The sequence below is a fragment of the Dermochelys coriacea genome, chromosome 25, assembly GCF_009764565.3.
Source record: "Dermochelys coriacea isolate rDerCor1 chromosome 25, rDerCor1.pri.v4, whole genome shotgun sequence".
Classification (NCBI taxonomy): domain Eukaryota; kingdom Metazoa; phylum Chordata; order Testudines; family Dermochelyidae; genus Dermochelys; species Dermochelys coriacea.
In genome coordinates, this window is record NC_050092.1 from 4,431,799 (window position 1) to 4,448,998 (window position 17,200).

General features: G+C 44.2%; 1 protein-coding gene across 10 annotated transcripts in view; it reads right to left on the reverse strand.

Moving 5' to 3' along the window:
• The window catches only part of TCF3 (transcription factor 3), a 117,807-nt gene extending 100,835 nt beyond the window's left edge, over window positions 1–16,972 (reverse strand). For 9 of the 10 annotated variants that reach the window (XM_038384361.2, XM_038384360.2, XM_038384358.2 and 6 more), the window contains exons 1-3: window positions 16,826–16,972; window positions 13,228–13,329; window positions 4,785–4,857 (exon numbers count right to left, since the gene is read on the reverse strand). In XM_038384361.2, coding sequence (XP_038240289.1) covers window positions 4,785–4,857; window positions 13,228–13,302 — 148 coding nt within the window. In that variant the 5' untranslated portion in view covers window positions 13,303–13,329; window positions 16,826–16,972. Of the gene's footprint in view, window positions 1–4,784; window positions 4,858–13,227; window positions 13,330–13,479; window positions 13,586–16,825 lie in introns of those variants that run through there. The other variant, XM_043502849.1, reaches the window with a different exon arrangement.
• Window positions 16,973–17,200: the final 228 nt, after the last annotated feature.

A 17,200-nucleotide genomic window follows, 5' to 3' on the forward strand; every position in this document is an offset into this window, starting at 1 on the left:
AAATGTAAGAGGCTAAGATGGCCAAGTGCAGCATTACCTCACCAAACCACCACCACGGGTGTTTTGTTTTTCCCATAGAGCTCTTTTCAAGTTTTACATAACCCCAAAGCACTTTACAACGCAAGGAGTGAGTCAGATACTGGGACCCTATAGAAAACTAAGCAACCATTATCTGTTCTGTTCCACTGGCAACTCATGCACTGCTCTGGCAGTTCCGGAACAGTAGCAACTCCAAAGTTAAGGTTGGAAAGATAGTGATTCTACTACCACCCCCTACTGCCCCTTTTAAATGTCAATTTTAAAAAAAGGTAATTTCCACGTGAAATGTAATAAACGTTGTGCCCTGTCAGAGGCAGAATTTATTTGGAGTATTTTTGAGGAGGAGGGCAATTGGATCAGGTTAGTCATCTGTGAGCGATGATATATCAAATAACTGGCATTTTAATTTTGGAAAAAAGTCTTAATCTTTTTGCCATTGCAAATATCTGACAGCTTGGCCTAGAAAGTCTAAAACTCAAGCCAGTAGGCATATATTGGATATGCAGGGGAAAATAACTGAAAACAAAGTTTTTAGCATAGGGGAGGTTTTAACATCAAGGGAATTTAGGAGCACAGGTTCATTTAAAGACACTGCGATTTGTGCTCCTAAACACCTTAGGTAATCCCCAATGGAGTCTAGCTTTAGACTCCAGTTTTAAAAATCTTGGCTTAGGTAACTACACCTTCCCATATCGGAAATGTTTATTCTGGAAAGCTCTCAATGCAACACAAAGTCTCTGTGAAGATGTTACCTTTCCTGAGGAGTCCTGTGTGTGTGTCAAAAATCCTGCAGACACAGCTTGCAAGATCTGTGCAACTAAGAACACAAGTTTCATCCATGTGGTAACCGTTTTCCTCCATCTAATCAGGGGAGGGAAGCAAGACTGACAGGGCAGAGTTAAGGTCACCATTAGAAATGTAAACTGATTTATCCCTGAGTGATTTAAGAGACAAAGCAGGGGGGAGAAGGAGGAGTGTTTAAATATAAACTAGCCCCAGAAAATGTCAACTTTAATATTGGGATTTCCTCACTTTTATATTTAGTAGTCTACATTAGCACCTGGGATTTATTTAGCACTTTATGCACATAGCAGGAGGCCACATTTGCCCCGAGGAGCTTCTAGTCTGAATAAATCCCACAGGACATGGGAAGGTTGAGAGCATTATTAATTAGGATTTGAAAAGCATTCTAACTTGGTTGGTTTTGTCATAGCAATTCTCTTGTAATACTGTTTTAAAGTTAATATTGATGCCTATTTACCAGCCTCGTGTTTGGGAAGACCACCTTATTGTATCAAGTGCAGACAATTTGGCCAAACCACCCAAAAGCATAGTTTCTTCGCTCTTTTCAATTCTGATTTCCACCAGGGAGTGAAACATTCTAACAACTCATCTGAAAAAAAAGCACTGTAGTCCAGAAATGAGAGCCTACATTATAGTGAGAGAATGTAGTGAGGGTGCTAGGAGCTATTATCTATCACCAAATTAAATTAAAGTATGGCATGAAGGCACTCTTCCCCCTTGACACAGATCTAAGTCTTCAAATTAGCAGAGATCTCAAGGAAGACCATGACTCAGGTCTTTATGCCCAACAGTTGCACCAGTTTAACCAAAATCAGTTTTGAAAAGAGATTTAGCTAGATGGATGCAAACCCCTGGGTGCATGCACTAAACGATTTACAACTGTCTTACATCAATGTAAGTTACTAAATCAATATGAGCCAGGTATAACAATGACCAGCCACACCATCCAGGGTCTTGTCTACACACAGACACCTTGCACCAGTTCAAATGAAACCTGTTTAACTAGTACTAGAGAGGGTGTGTGTGTGTGTGTGTGTGTATAGACAAGACCCTGGATGGTATGACAGGTCATTGTTACACTTCAGATTTATACACCCACCAGTCGGTATGAAAACACACTAACATCCAAAAGCAGAACGAAAAATCACTTATTAACTTGACAGGAAAAATATACACTTCACCCTTTAAAAAGTGAGACTCTAGGCCATTCACTGCATGAAAAGCCTTCCATTAACACTGCACTGAGCTGCATTTCAGAATCAAGATGCCCATCGGCAGAACTGAAGGCTCACACTAAGCCCGGAGAATGGGATAGTGGCAGCTGTGCAATCGCCTTTAATGCAATTGTATATCATCACTCCTTGATGATTGTTATGAACCATTCAGAAAGCCCATATCAAAAACAGCGGCTTAGAGGAAGGGTGGTGTCAACTTTACCTTTCACTCACCTTGCGGGGGGGAGGGGGCGGAGGAGATTGTACATGTTCTAGACTGACATTGGGCATCTGAGTGAAAGACATTAGCCCACCACAGGCTATTTCCCCAGCACTCCTACTCCTCGTCATGAACTGGCCAGCTCTGCAAATCAAGTAGGCAAGCCAACAGCCAAGCAGGAAATGACTGAATGCAAGCTTGCTCTCTCACGAGCTTGTGGTGTCTCTTTTGTTGATTATTTTAGCAGCAAAGTACGAGATGCGTAAGCTGGAATGTTTGCTACAGAGATCAACTTCCACTGGTGTTAAATTACATCTCTCCTTTACTTTCTACCGTAAACATCTCTATTTCCTTAAACCCCCCACCGCCCTTCAACTGCCAATATATCCTTCCCTATCTTTTTCATTGTCAAGGTAAAGTAAATAGCTCTGAAGCACTTGCACACCATACTGTGTTTGTCTTCATGAATCAAATTAAAACCTGTTGTGCTTTATAACAAATTAATACTTAAAAAAACTGAACTTATTTTTTAAAGTCTCTATATAGAGGAAAATGTTCATTCAAAAAAAACTGTTTAGAGATTGAGCTAAATTCTGGAAGCCCCAAACACTGCTGAAGTTTAGGGGCAGAAGAGCTGTGAGTGATGCCACGGGGACACCACTGTGCAATGTTTCTTCATGTAGATTGAAAGTTTCCACACACACAAACAGCACCAGCTCTGTTACCCAAAATCTCTCACTACCTGGCTCCAGAAGCTCCTGAAACTCCAGACCTCTCTCCATCCTGACATCCCAGTAGGAAGCAGCTCAAGAGGTGGAAAAAGCAAGACATTTGACTGCAGTATTTTCATGCTGAGCCATTTCCAGCAGCCTGAACAATACTCATTAACAGTACTACCCAATTTAATCACAGCATATGCTGCCAGAGCTTCACCATCCTAGTGTGTTTTGGGAGTTTTCTTAAGAGCAATAGCACAGCCAGGTTTATAGGACTGGGACACTCCAACACATCTTGGGTGGCTTCAGTTAATCAGTATTGGAATAGCTGAGATTTTAATCATCGACAAAGGCATCAGCACAGTTAAGGGAGAAGGAATATGGGGGTAGGAGGATAAAAGGCAACAAGACCCGCCTGCAAGCCACAGACTTTATTCTATAGAGCACCCATCCCATACAACTGTCTAACGAATGCAACATCCGTGAGCATAGAAAGCCTGTTGCAGCCACATGGCCGTAGAGCACGTCAGGTATAGTGTTGGGAGTATTTTATTTTAATACTGAATTAAGAAGCCTCTCCCAGTTAGTGCCAACATTTCAGACATGGAAACCTGACTCCCACAGAATCATAGGACTGGAAGGGACCTAGAGAGATCATCTAGTTCAGTCCCCTGCACTCATGGCAGGACTCAGTATTATCTAGACCATTCCTGGCAGGCGTTTGTCTAACCTGCTCTTAAAAATTTCCAATGAAGGAGATTCCACAACCTCCCTAGGCAATTTATTCCAGTGCTTAACTATCCTGACTGCTAGGAATTTTTTCCGAATGTCCAACCTAAATCTCCCTTGCTACAATTTAAGCCCATTGCTTCCTGTCCTATCCTCAGGAGGTTAGGAACAACAGTTTTTTCCCCTCCTCCTTGTAACAACCTTTTATGTACTTAAAAACTGTTAAGACCCCTCTCAGTCTTCTCTTTTCCAAACTAAACAAGCCCAATTTTTTCAATCTTTCCTCAACAGTTGAAAAAGTTAAGCTACATGGGGGATTACCTAAGGTGTTTAGGAGCACAAATTCCACTGTTTTTAAATGAACCTGTATTCCTAAATCCCCTTGATGTTTTTGAAAACTCTCCCCCATCCTCCCAAACTCAGTATTTAGGCACTTACATAAATGGCCTGATTTTCAAAATTGCCAAGCACCCAGCAGGCGTTCAGTGCTTCTGAAAACCAGGGGTCAGATCCTCAGCTGGTGGAAGTTATCCCAAGCATTTATTTAGGTCCCTAAATATTGAGATAGGAGCCTACCTTTAGGGCTAAGATTTTCAAAAATGGGTGTCCAAACTACTGAAGTATACCAGCCCCAGCAGACCATCACTGCCATGCTACTGGAGGTGAATGGGCAAGGTGACACAGAAAGGGTACTTGTACCAATCTACTTAAACATAACAAAAGGGTCTGGGATTGTCTAAGGGGCTGAAGGGAGTCCAACACCCAAATCGCATTGGAATTCAAACTCCCTTTGGCCTCTTTGAAAGTCCCAACCAAGAGACTTCGAGCTATTCATGAAGTTTCACCTCCGTTACACAACAGCAAAAGATTCCTGGACACACACACACACACGGGATTATGGAATTAATACAGGTCCTCAGAGCAGAAGCAGTACAATAGAACCATGAAAATACATTAAAGAGCATCCACGAAACTGACAACCCCCTTTGCTTTGGAGCTTTGTATTTGCTTTTAACTCTGAAAAGAGGCATTAAGAAGGGGAAAAAAAAAAAAAGACAATACCTGATCCACCAAACTGCGTGCTCGCTAGCGTCGTGGGTCTGTTTTTTCCATTAGCCACTGGCAGCGGGAACATCTAGAAAAACAGGAAGATGAGAGAGAGGGAGAAAGAAGAGAGATTTCAATACGTTAGCTTTGCTGTACTGTGGTAAGGGAGGGACGAGAAAGATATAGAAGTACTGGGAGTGCAGAAATCTTTCCAACTGCTTTCTCAGCTGATCGATATAGTAGGGAAGAAAGAGTGTGTGTTCCAACTCTGAGCTGGTATCTGTCTATTCCCGAGCAAGTAAACTTGTGTGTACACAGACCTTCCAATTTCTTTTTCATGAAAAAGCAGCTTCTGGGATATTTCTCATTTGCATTGGAGAAGAGAGGTTTCCTCTTCCCACCCCTGTGCTTAGGGCTCATTATTTCTTTCCCACATTATTACAGGAGGCAAAAAAAAAAAAAAGTCTAGGAAGAGCACAAGGCCACAAAGTATTTGTTCATTCCCTTATCAATAACTTAGAGTAAAGGATGTAGTACCCATTCTCCATCTAAACAGAAGTTCACCCCACTCCCTCCCACAAATTAAATTAAACCATGTCTTCACATGTGTATTTCCTCTTCTTTTTCCCCCCTCCTTATTTGGTGCTATCCTATATCTTAGGAGGACATTAGGTTAGCAGCTACCATAGTGACTCGAGCTGGAGAGGACACTGATGACTAAGCTACACATTTATTTGCTGCTCACCTTCAGTGCACCACAACCAGAAGATTCTCCTCCCCTACTCCCTCTTCTTGAGTGCCAAATGTGAACATCAAATATCCATCCACTTTCCCTTTCCACCCAGAGACACTGCACCAGTGTAAATAAGCCAAGATAGTGGACATTGTGCAAGAATCTGTAGGCAGATAAGTCTATCTGATTCCGACATTATGTAACACATGCTAACACATGATCAGAAAGATTAATGTGCTTTACAGTATCTGTCATTTTAGCTACCTGTTTGCTACACTGTTACTGGTACAATTTATAGCTAAGCTCCCTCTGCCAGAGAGCTTCCTCAAAAATACTGCATACCTAGTCAGCTAACATGGACAAATATTTTTAAAATAAACTGGGCGGGTTTCAAAAATGTGTTGTTTAAAAATGTATATCACCTGAGTGCAGCAGAAAAGAAAATATTCTTTTCTACAAACATTGAGCTTTGGCCAGTAAAACAACTGGTGGGAAAATGCTTAGTAAATCAACATTTTTAAATGTTTTTTAATACTATTACTAATTCTAATACTAAACTCAAACTTCCATCATCAAATCATTTACATTATTTTTAGCTTCATAATGTCTGAATAACTCAAAGTTATAATACTTTAAGAATTAAACAATTTAACAACACTTTAATAGAGAAATGCAGCATTTCATACCCCGACGTATTTGATGCTTTCTCGTGACCAGGAGTGTTCCTTCACACAGTTGTCTGCTCAGCTTTGGTTACTAATCTCAAAAATACAGGAATACGTGGGGGAGATTTTTCAAGGCAGAAAGACCAATTAGCCAAACAACTTCCATTGAAAAGCCATGGAATTTGGGTGCGTAACTCCCATACATACTTGTGAAAATATGTATGTATGTGTGCGCGCGCACGCAAGCATGGACACACACAATTAAAAAAATATCTAAACAAAAGGCTCACAAGATACTTAGATTTTCAGTGCTAGTAAAGAAATTCCTTAGAGCAACAGCAATGTTAGTTTATATAGCGTGTTTTTGTAGCCATGCTGGTCCTAGGATATTAGAGAGACAAGGTGGATGAGGTAATATCTTCTAGGTCCAATAAAAGATATTACCTCACCCAGCTTGTCAGTTTAGAGAGAGATTTTTAAAATAAGGGATATTAAAATGGTATTGTCAGAAATTCACTTCATTAGCCCAGTAAGACAGCGAGGGACATTGCCTTACTCTCTCCCCCTCCCCTGGAGACAGGAGAAATGTTACTTTAACTGAAATGGTCAGTAATCTTCATTTCCAAGAACTGCAAAGAAGTTCTCTGGTTGGGGGTTTTTGGGGGGGGGGGGCGCTTGAATTTATTGGTATCAAGCATCAATTTGTACTTAAGCCACAGTTTGCTTATTTTTCATAAGCATTTCTGCTTAATAATTGCTGATGCAACAACAAAAAACCCACAAGTTTAGAGTGAAAACACCAATGGAGAAAATGTCTAGTTTTGTTCCATTGTGCAATACACATTTTCTCTTCTACTTCTGCAAAAGGGGTCTCCCCCCAGCACCACTATTTTTGGCAATCCCCAACACGCCCGCACACTGAACACATATGAATGAGGGATGCCTTCCCACCTCTTGCCTTCATCTTCCTTAGTCTGTTTTGAAAGATACTGTCAGTGGGAGTCTGAAGTAACCCTTTCCTGCTCTCATTACCATAGCAATTAAAGAACGATCAAAGAACTATCACTCATCAAAGCAAGCTGAAACTCTAAAGCATCACAACATTTGATAAATAAGGAACCGCATACTAAATGTTACTTCAGTACGAATTTACAAGCCATATATTATAGATAAAATACAGGAAATATAAAGTTTATACTGTCAACTTCTGTTTTTCCACAGTGAAGTGGGTTTAAAAATCACACTGCTATGCTTCATTTAAGGGCATAGTGTAAATCAGATTAAGAGTGTCCTCTGCCTTTGTTAGTTTATATTATTCAACAGCAAAACCTAAGTTCACCCACCCACTGTGAATTTCCTTTTTATTTTTAAATGTTACTTTAAAAATAAAATATTTAGATGCAAAAAGAACAGCATACAATGGAAGGGCCTAAGTATCAAGCTTTTCCAATTTTGTAATTGGTTCGTTACTTGTTCTTTGTTGGATCTGAACAACATAGGTTTAACGGTGTTATGTAAAATCCCCCGTCTTAAATTTCTGTATACAGTATTGCACAGATGCCTTCAGTCTCCGACAGATGACAACTACTTAAAGGTTATCCCCACAGATAAGTGTCATTCTTGGATCCAATAAAAAACAAATCCAAACAAAGTGGAAAAAAAATACAGAGATACATTTTAATGGATGGTTACATCTAAGATACCAGCAATGTTCTGGGAGGTAAGCTTGTAAGTTCATTTGTCCAGTCACTTATTTTATATGTGGGGCCCTACCAAATTCACGGTCATATGATTTTAAAAATCGTATATTTAATGATTTCAGGTATTTAAATCTGAAATTTCATGGTATTGTAATTGTAGGGGACCTGACCCAAAAAGGAGTTGGGGGGGAAGGAGTTGTCTGCACGGTTATTGTAGGGGAGGTTGCAGTACTGTTACCGTTACTTCTGCACTGCTGCTGGCAGCACCACTGCCTTCAGAGCTGAGCAGCAGGAGTAGTAGTAGCTGCTTGCCAGGAGCCCAGCTCAGAGCTGCGCCCTCAGTCAGCACCTGACACTCTCCGGCCATCCAGTTCTGAAGGTAGCAATGCAGAAATAAGGGTGGCATGTTATGGTATTGCCACCCTTACTTCTGCGCTGCTGCTGGGGGGGGGGAAGGGGGGGGCGCTGCCTTCAGAGCTAGGCAGCTGGCCAACAGCCACCGCTCTCCGGCCACCCAGCTCTGAAGTAAGGGTGAAGTGGCAATACTGCCACCCCCCTAAAATAACTTTGCGATCCCCCTGCAACTCCCTTTTGGGTCAGGACCCCCAATTTGAGAAACCCTGGTCTCCCGCGTGAAATCTGTATAGTATAGGGTAAAAGCACACAAAAGGCCAGATTACATGGTGGGAGACGAGATTTCACGATCCGTGACGTGTTTTTCATGGTTGTGAATTTGATAGGACCCTATTTATAGGTTTATTAGCTGACAGATTTCAGCCATCCGATGAAGTGGGCTGTAGCTCACGAAAGCTTATGCTCAAATAAATTTGTTAGTTTCTAAGGTGCCACAAGTCCTCCTTTTCTTTTTGCGAATACAGACTAACGGCTGCTACTCTGAAACTTTACAGCCATTGCAGTCTACCGAGTTAATATATATTTTGAAAAATCAATCAATTACTTTTAAGAACACTTTACCCAGACTTTAAGTGAATTTTTCACCTGCTCAGACTATAACAAAGCAGCCATTAGTTATGTAGCTGCTACTCATGCATACTAAGTCCATAAAAAATATCCTATTTACTGCTATTAAACAGCAATTCATTATGACATAGCAGGCCTTTAGTTCATAAGGTAAGTCTCAAATTAATAAAAAAGTTAAACCTGAAAGCTATTTTGGAGCACATAAAATATCCAACCATTAACTTCTTTTCTATTAGGAGGGAATAGAGGGGATTCCACTTAACAAAATTAGCAAAGGTATAAGTGTTGTTTTAAGCAAAACCCTCCCAATTAAGGCTTTGTTTGCCTACTTAAACGTAAAATGAACTTTATTACAGTTCTATTCTAAACAAAAACCAGTTTTTATCATGGAAATGCAGGCACTCTGCCTTTGCGACAGTGAGACATATGGCACTGCTTTAACAACACTTAGTGTTTTAACTCTAGGAAGTAGCTGAAGCAAAGTTTTAAGGAGTTTTAAAGTTTTTAGCAGACAAAAAAGTCTATCCATGCAAAACGAGCCAGGTAATTGTTACTTAGCTTAAGGAAGGTTGGACACAACTCTGCCTTGCACACGAAGTTTTACTCCTCATGGGGTGGCTGAACCCATGTGGTTCTGCATTTAATACAGAGTGCTCTCTTCCAGATGGAATCATTTTTACGGTCTATGTTAAAGTCCTGTCCACACAGCAACTTACGACATACAGTACTTGGTATCCGCACACCATATGGTTAATACTCTATTAACAACAGTGGCAGCTAACAGCATTTCGCCCTGCCAGAGGCTTAGACTGGCACTCAGCCGCCTCCACATATCTGGTTTGGCACACTTCTGCAGCACAGACAGGACCCCAACCATGCCTGTGTAATTGTTTGGCTGCTGCTTCTTCATCCCAGCTCTCATCGCGCTATGACATCCCAGACTACGCTGCACCAGAGGCTTGGTGCTTCCACTGCTCTGTGTGTGTGCCCTCCAAGGACTATTTCCCTACTAAGGCATCATGGGATAGCTTCCCAAATTTTCCCAGAATGCCCTGAGACAAATGCAGTTAGGCAGCCTGGAGATCAATGGACAAACAGGTTGTAATGGCTGTTGTCTGAATAAAGCTGAATGGCGTGAACTACAGCAAGTTAAAGTGACAAGCCTCAAGCTAGATTACAAAAGTCATGGCTGTGACTGCAGCCTAACTATGGCTGAAGCCCCTTCTGAAGAGGGCAGATATATGAAGCCTCAGAAATGCCAAGCCACAAGTTGATCATTAAAATTATAATCTAATAAGGAAAATTAAATTTAATACTTTGAACCAATACTACCAATTTTTCTGAGATGTCTTCTCCCAGATTTGCAATCCCCTTCTGGCCGGCTGCCGCGATGCAGTGGTAAAAGCAAGCTTACAAATTCACTTGTATTTTGAGGCACTGAGCTCAGAGGCACTTGTAAAGAACTCTGCTCTGCACACCCGAAAGCAGTTAGTCTACAGGCCTGCGAGTTTGGACTGGAGTTATAACTTAAATAGACATTACAACACTCTTTGCTTTCAACCATTTATTGGCAAGTTACTTTGGTAGAAAGCTTTGGATGGGTGTTTTTGCAGTTTAATACATACCTAATTTTCTCGCTTTTTTTGGGGGGGGGTCTAAATCCTTCTCCCCAGGATAGGAGCATTTACCTTATTTACAGTATTTTTTCCCCCAATGAAACCCACAGACTAGGCCGCCATCACATACACAACCAGTAGTGTCAGGTCAGAAAATTCACCCAACTGGGTGGCAAACACAGCTCAAAGCTGGTCCAGAATTCGCTACAGGGTGGTATGCATTTTTCCTAGAAAAACGGATTGAAAGCACTGGTCTAAACAGATGCTGTTGAACCACAAAGTCCTTGCCTCAATAGTTTTCAATCCTTTATCCTAGTCTGACACAGATCACTGGGACACCTTTTCATTCCTGCTTATTCAGAGATGAAGGAGGGGGGAAAAAACCCAAGAGATCCAGACCACGAGACAATAAGTTACATCCCAGTTACAAGACATGTGAGCACCCTGCAATACTCCAAAGATTTAACCATGTAATTTCTATACTATGCTTAACAAGTATCAGTATGAACATTATCTACTAGCTAGTGAGTTATGTTATTGTAGGTATTTTTTAATTCTCATTCTTAGTGAGATTTTATTTTTAGAGTCCTCTTTAGGCAAAAAAGTACGTTCATGTCCGAGTGCGGATGCACGCAACAGGCCCAATTCCAAAGCTCACTAACGGATTCCCACTGACTTGACAATGCAGGATCAGGCCTAATTTGTTATGGAGATAACCCGCTCCCAGAAACAGAACTATGCAGGAAACTGTCTCAGAAATCCTGCAAACCACAGACCCTAGTGCTCACATGGAGCCCCACTGATATCAAAGGTCTGCACCCCTGCAGCTACCTACACAAGTGTCATATGGACACAATGCTTCAAATTCCAGTCTCACACTGGATTGACTCTGGTACAGTGACTTCAGCAGTTACACATTTACACTAATGTAGGAGAACAGGAATTTTACCCAATTTATTAAATCTTAGCTCCATATCAAAGTCTGGGCCCAGGGAGAGTTTTAGAATACAAAAGGGAAATGTGTTCTTATAATGGCCCTGAACAATTACAGGAGTTGCAAAAATACGAATATTTTCAAATTTGCTATAAACTAAGTTGCAAATAGTGGTTGGGAATTCTTTTTGGAAAGGAAGGAAGAGAAATAAGAAACTGTCCAATCTTGAACTAGATTATGGATATTGCAGTTCAAAACTTGGACCTCTCATACATACAAGCGAGCAGTGAATTCCAGGACACCTGCCAAAGGGAACGGAGACCTCTAAAGTGAGGGAGAAAAGAAGTTGCTCACCCTTCCCCAATGAACCCTGTACATATTTGTATTTTTGAGGTATAGCAGCATCACAGCTCCCCTAGCAACTGTAAAAGATATTACTGTTACTTTTTAAATTAGATCAACCTCCCATCAGCTGTAGGTGGCTGAGAGTTTGTCCCACCACCATGGGAATTCTCAGACAGGGTAAGAAGAGAACACGTTGTAAGAATACATGTGGATACACATGATGCCTGTGCAATTTGGAGCTTCTTATTGATTTCTTAGAATAGAGCTAACTTGCAGCAGTTTTCTTATCTATGTCGTATCTTTGTGCTGGGATCCAGAAGAGATGCAGTGTGTTAACACAGATTATAAAGGAAATAAGGGACAAGGAATTGTGACCATGCTCCCTTGTTTTGTACCCCAACGGGAAGAAAAATCACCACAAAGGCATCACTGACAAAAAACTAAGTATACCCAGAACAACCCAGAAGAATAATGTCTTCATTGCTATTTAACGGTTATTCCTTTTTGTGGAGCTGTGTTTTTCCAATTTGTATGGTAGGTTTGCTTATCTACAAAGCAAGACACACCAAGTGTCATTAGGGTACAGCACATGACAGAGGAACCAAGCTGGAGTTCGCATTCAAAACAGTAACTTTTTCTTTCCACGTTCACCCACCAATTACAATCAATCACCACATATAGGCCCTGATCCTGCAAACACTTACACATGCACTTGTCTTTACACACCTGAGTAGTACCACTAACTTCAATGGAACAATTCCCATGTGTAAGGCTAAGCACATTTGTGTAATTACAGGGTTGCAGCCTTTGTTTGCTACTTCTAGAAGTGACCCCAAAAAGCACGTACATTCTCTGGGTAACTTCTTAACCACAATTACTTTATTTTTTAATGACAGCCTCAAAATTTTACTGTAGAACTTTGAGGGGTTTTTTGGGCAAGGAATAGGGGTACAGGAGTACATGATCTCTGTGAAAATATATATATAGAACTGAACCACAAAATTGCAAACTGACATAGAATAACCTGGAAGGACATGTATTCAACAATTTGGATCTGGGAAGAGGAAAAACACAGCCTGATGAATTAACTGTTCAGTAAAGTCACATCCTTGCATCAGTTACATAGCCAAAGCTTCAGAAGTCATATCCAGCACATTTTGCTATGAGCATTTAAACAGGACAGACTAATGTTTTCTGCTTCCACAGAACTTCCCCACCCAAAGATCACCATGTGCTCACTGCAAGGAAAGTCTTTACCCCGTGCTGACCAGGGTCCCCCATTGCTTAACTTGAAGGGGAAAAAAAAAAAAAAAAAAAAAGAACCAAGCTGCAGTACACATAACATATCTGAAACCCATCATCTCCAATTTACCTCACTTTTCAGGCTCACATTCTCCCCCGTCCATTCTTCTAAACCTCAAGAACACTGGAAACAAATGAAGCTACTGTCCCTTTAAAGGCCCCCCTCAAAGGAGCTTGCTTACCATACTGAAGTCCAGCAGGTCACTGAGTTCTTTGTCTGTCCCAACTGCAGCCATTCTCTGCTGCTGCTGATTCATACTCCCACAGACTCAACAGTGGCAGTCCTAAAGAAAACCATGGGGGAGGGGAAGAGATATTTTAATGACTAGAGCAAACTACCCACCCCACTGATGAATATTTAAAAAAAAAAAAAAATCCCTTGCAAATGCCCAGCTTCCAACTTCTGGGCCTCAGAACACAGTGAAAGTCCTCACATGGCACCCAGAGGCAGGAACAAGCCTTCTATTGACCAGACACACTTGTATGTTTGTTTTTTGCTGCCAATTCCACTAATTCAGACCAATTCTGTTGCTCCTGGCATGCAGCAAATGAAAAAAAAAAAGTCAACTCATTTATCAAAGGGTTCAGGCAAGTTATCGTTCAGGCTCTTGGCAGGTTTGGGCTTTTTACCCCCTCCATTTGTGGGAGTTCCCCTCCCACTTGTTTTTGTCTATTTCTCTTTAAAGTTTAAAAAGGGCCCGATTTCATTCCCTCCCCCACTCCAGGGTGCAGAGCTCCCATTTTATTTTGATTGGAACTATGGCTGCTTGGCAACTCTGAAAAAATCTAGCCCTTAGGTAACAAGAATAACCTACCAAAAAGGCAATAATCTCCCCACAAAAGATGGAGAAAATTAAGTTAAATAATAATTATTTTCACCTTCAAAGGGCTTTCCAAAAATAAAACCCTCAAAACAATCTTGCAAAGTAGGTAAATACTGTTCTGACCAATTTTACAGATTGTTTTTTAAAGGAAGATAGCCAGAGAGATCAAACCCATCATGTCAGGAAAATATTTCTTCAGGAGTAGAAATGGAGGCAGGGGATGGGATAAAGAATTCACTCTTCTTCCTCTTTAAAACTCAGCTATAGCTATCAAGTGCAGCTAGACAATAATTTAACTCACTCATCACAAGTTTAATATTTTTTTATACACACACAAAACTCTGTATTCCAAAATATTTCCTAGGAAGCACTGGCTCATCCATTACATTTCAGTGAGGTTTAAAAAATAAAGATGCTGAAATCGATCCAGTGAGGTTTAAAAAAATAAATAAATACAAGACCTCTGCCACTATAAAAAAAAGCCAAGGGATTTTTGTTTTTTTAAAACCTGTCTTTGTGTCATCAGTGCATCCAGCAATTATTTTTAAAGCAACTTTGAAAAACATTCTCCCTTTCCCTCTGCCCAGTGGGTCCTGAAAGAACAGCCCTCCTCAGGCAAGGAGTCCCCAACTTAGCAAGTCAAAAACAAAACCGGGAGGGGCTGGGTGTGAAGGGGTCCTGCTCAACCAAACCCCAAAACCCCAACTATAGCCTAAGAAGCCCCAGACAACTGCAATTCTCTGAGGAGGCTGGGAGCAACAGGCAGGGTTTTATTAAGTTCACTGAGGCAACTTATACAATATGCCCACCAAAAGAAATGAAATCGGTATTTTTAAAACCCTCCTAGCATTTAAAAAAAAATGCTAGTGTCCTGTAAAACAAGAACCCTGCCCTGATCACGTAACAGAAGGAAGGCCGTGGCTGTTTTTGTTTGGTTTGGTTTTGTTTTTAAAAAAAAAAAAAGGATTAACAAAACTTGACTGTGCGAGAACGACAGCAAGTGTGCATGCATCGTGCAAAACGTTTTTAATGGCTTTTTCAGGGCTGAGCCATGAGCGTTGGGGGAAGGGAAAAGGGGCTAACAAGTGAACAGGATTTGTGTTTCCCTCCCCCAACCTCCAAGCAGCAGCCAGTGCAAACTGCAGGCGGGCGGCGGGGAGGAGGGGGGGGGGGAACCTCTGCCTTTGAAGCAAATGGAGCTGCTGGAGAGTGTTATTTTTCAATCTGAAATCATTCACAGCAGTTTTCCCGCTGCATGCCAGCGGAGAAGCCCTTTTCCCCGAGTTAACACACAGCAGATGTTCCCCTATTACCCCTCATCCCCCGCCTCGCCCCACGCACTTCAACCTGAGACATTCGAGTTTCTTCCACCAGAGCCGGGGTGCACCTTATTGCCTTTGGACAAAGGCTCCCCCACCCCCAGCTCTCGCTCCTCTCCTCCCCCAGCCCCTCCCCAAAGCGCTTTCCCAAACTCCAGACAGGGCCTACCAAGTGCCTGCTGCTCGCCTCTAACGCGACACGTACAGCCCGCCCGCCCGCCCCCGGCCCCCGGGAAGGCTACGGCAGAAAGGGACACAAAGGAAGGAGCCGCCTTCCCCGGTGCACTTCCAGGCAAAGTTTGCAAACTCCAGGCGCGCGCACGCCGACGGCAGGACAAACCCAACCCCGCGGCAGCAGGGGCCCTGCACGGTGCACAGCGGCCCGCGGAGATGGACCAAATATTTAATCCGAAGATTCACTCCATGCCCCCCCCCAACTTTCCCATCGCGGGTTGGGGCGGGAGCGGGGAGGGCATGTTCTCACTCCAAGCTCTTTAAACTTGGCTGGGAGAGGGGAACAATGAACCTTCTTCAAGCCAGCTGCGCTTCCAGACCCTCGTTTTCACAACACTCCCGGCCCCCCCCCCGCCCCCGAATTTAACACGAAAAATTCACAAGAGCCTAGAGAGTTATTCCACTTACCCCCCCCCCAACTTTTATCCTTTGCTAGGTAAGCACCCCACAGAGCCAGGAGGAAGTTGGCAGCAGTCCAACTGGAGGAGAGGGGAGGGGGGGGATTATGGCCACTGGAAAGCAGCCCCCCACCCACCCCAATTCTGCCAGGCCCTTCACTTACCCAGCGACGCTGGCTCCTGAGCGAGGGGGAACAATAAGCCCGTGCGGTAGCAGCGGCCTTCAGAGGGGGTGTTGTGGGGATGGGATTGGAGAGGACCCCCCCGCACCCCACATACCCTCAATACAAATCTAGACTGCAGCCCTAGGATGGGGTCAATCAGCTCCGTGCAACAGCAGTCTGGAAGAGGGGTGCCGACCCCCCCAAACCAAACAGCCCCCTCGACAGGGCCCACCGGGCTTTGTTCCCCCCCCCCTCCAAACTCGGCCAGTTGCCTCCCGACCAGGGTGACCTGGAAATGGGGCGGGGGAGAGAAGGAAGAAAAAAAAAGGGGGGGGGACAGGGAACTTCCCTCCCCCCGCCCCAAAACCAGCTTTTCCCCTGACACTGCCTAGAAAGATCCGAGACGAAGTTCCAGCAGCTGGGGGGGGGGGCGCACACACGCTAAGCTCCATGGACACAGATCGGGGGGGGGGGGGGCAGAAAGGAAGCCCCCCCCCGGAGCGGAGCCGAAGTTTACACGAGTCCCAGCGCGTGTGTGGAGCAGGGACAATAAACTCCATGCAGCAGGGACCCCGCGGGGGGGGGGGGGAGATAGGAAGAGCCCCCCCCCATGCAAACCCTCTAAATCCGCCCCACCAGGTAGGCGACGCGCCCGCCCCCCGAGAAGGGGGGTTTTGCACTTCGGAGGGGGGGCTCCCTAGCGCAGAGGCGGGGGGGGGACGCCCCCCCCGCGGCTGAAGTTTACAGCAGTTCTGCTGGGGGCGGCCGGGCACCGAACTCCCCGCAGCAGGGGCCGGGGGGGGGGGGAGGAGCCACCCCAAATCCCCCCCCAGGATTTTACCTGCTCAGGAAGAAAAGCATCCGAGGGGGGAGGGGAACAGAGCCCCCCCCCGGGCGCTGCTGCTGCCGCCGCCGGGGGCTCCCGGATAAAGCGGCTGCTGCCCCCGCGCCGGCTCCTGGGGCCCGCGGCGCCCCGCTCCCGTCCCGCCCGGAGCCCGCCGCGGGCTCTATTGTTCTCGCCCGGCGGCCGGCGGATGCGCTGTGGCGGGCGGCGGCGGCGCGCTCGCTCCGCATGGGCCGCGCGGCTCCTAGCGCTGCTGCCGCCGCTGCTGCTGCTGCTGCTGCCTCCTCATCGTCCCCCCGCGGCGCGGGCGGCTGCTGGCGCTGGGGCGGCCGGAGACATGGGAGCCCCCCCGCCCCGCCTGCACATCGGGGC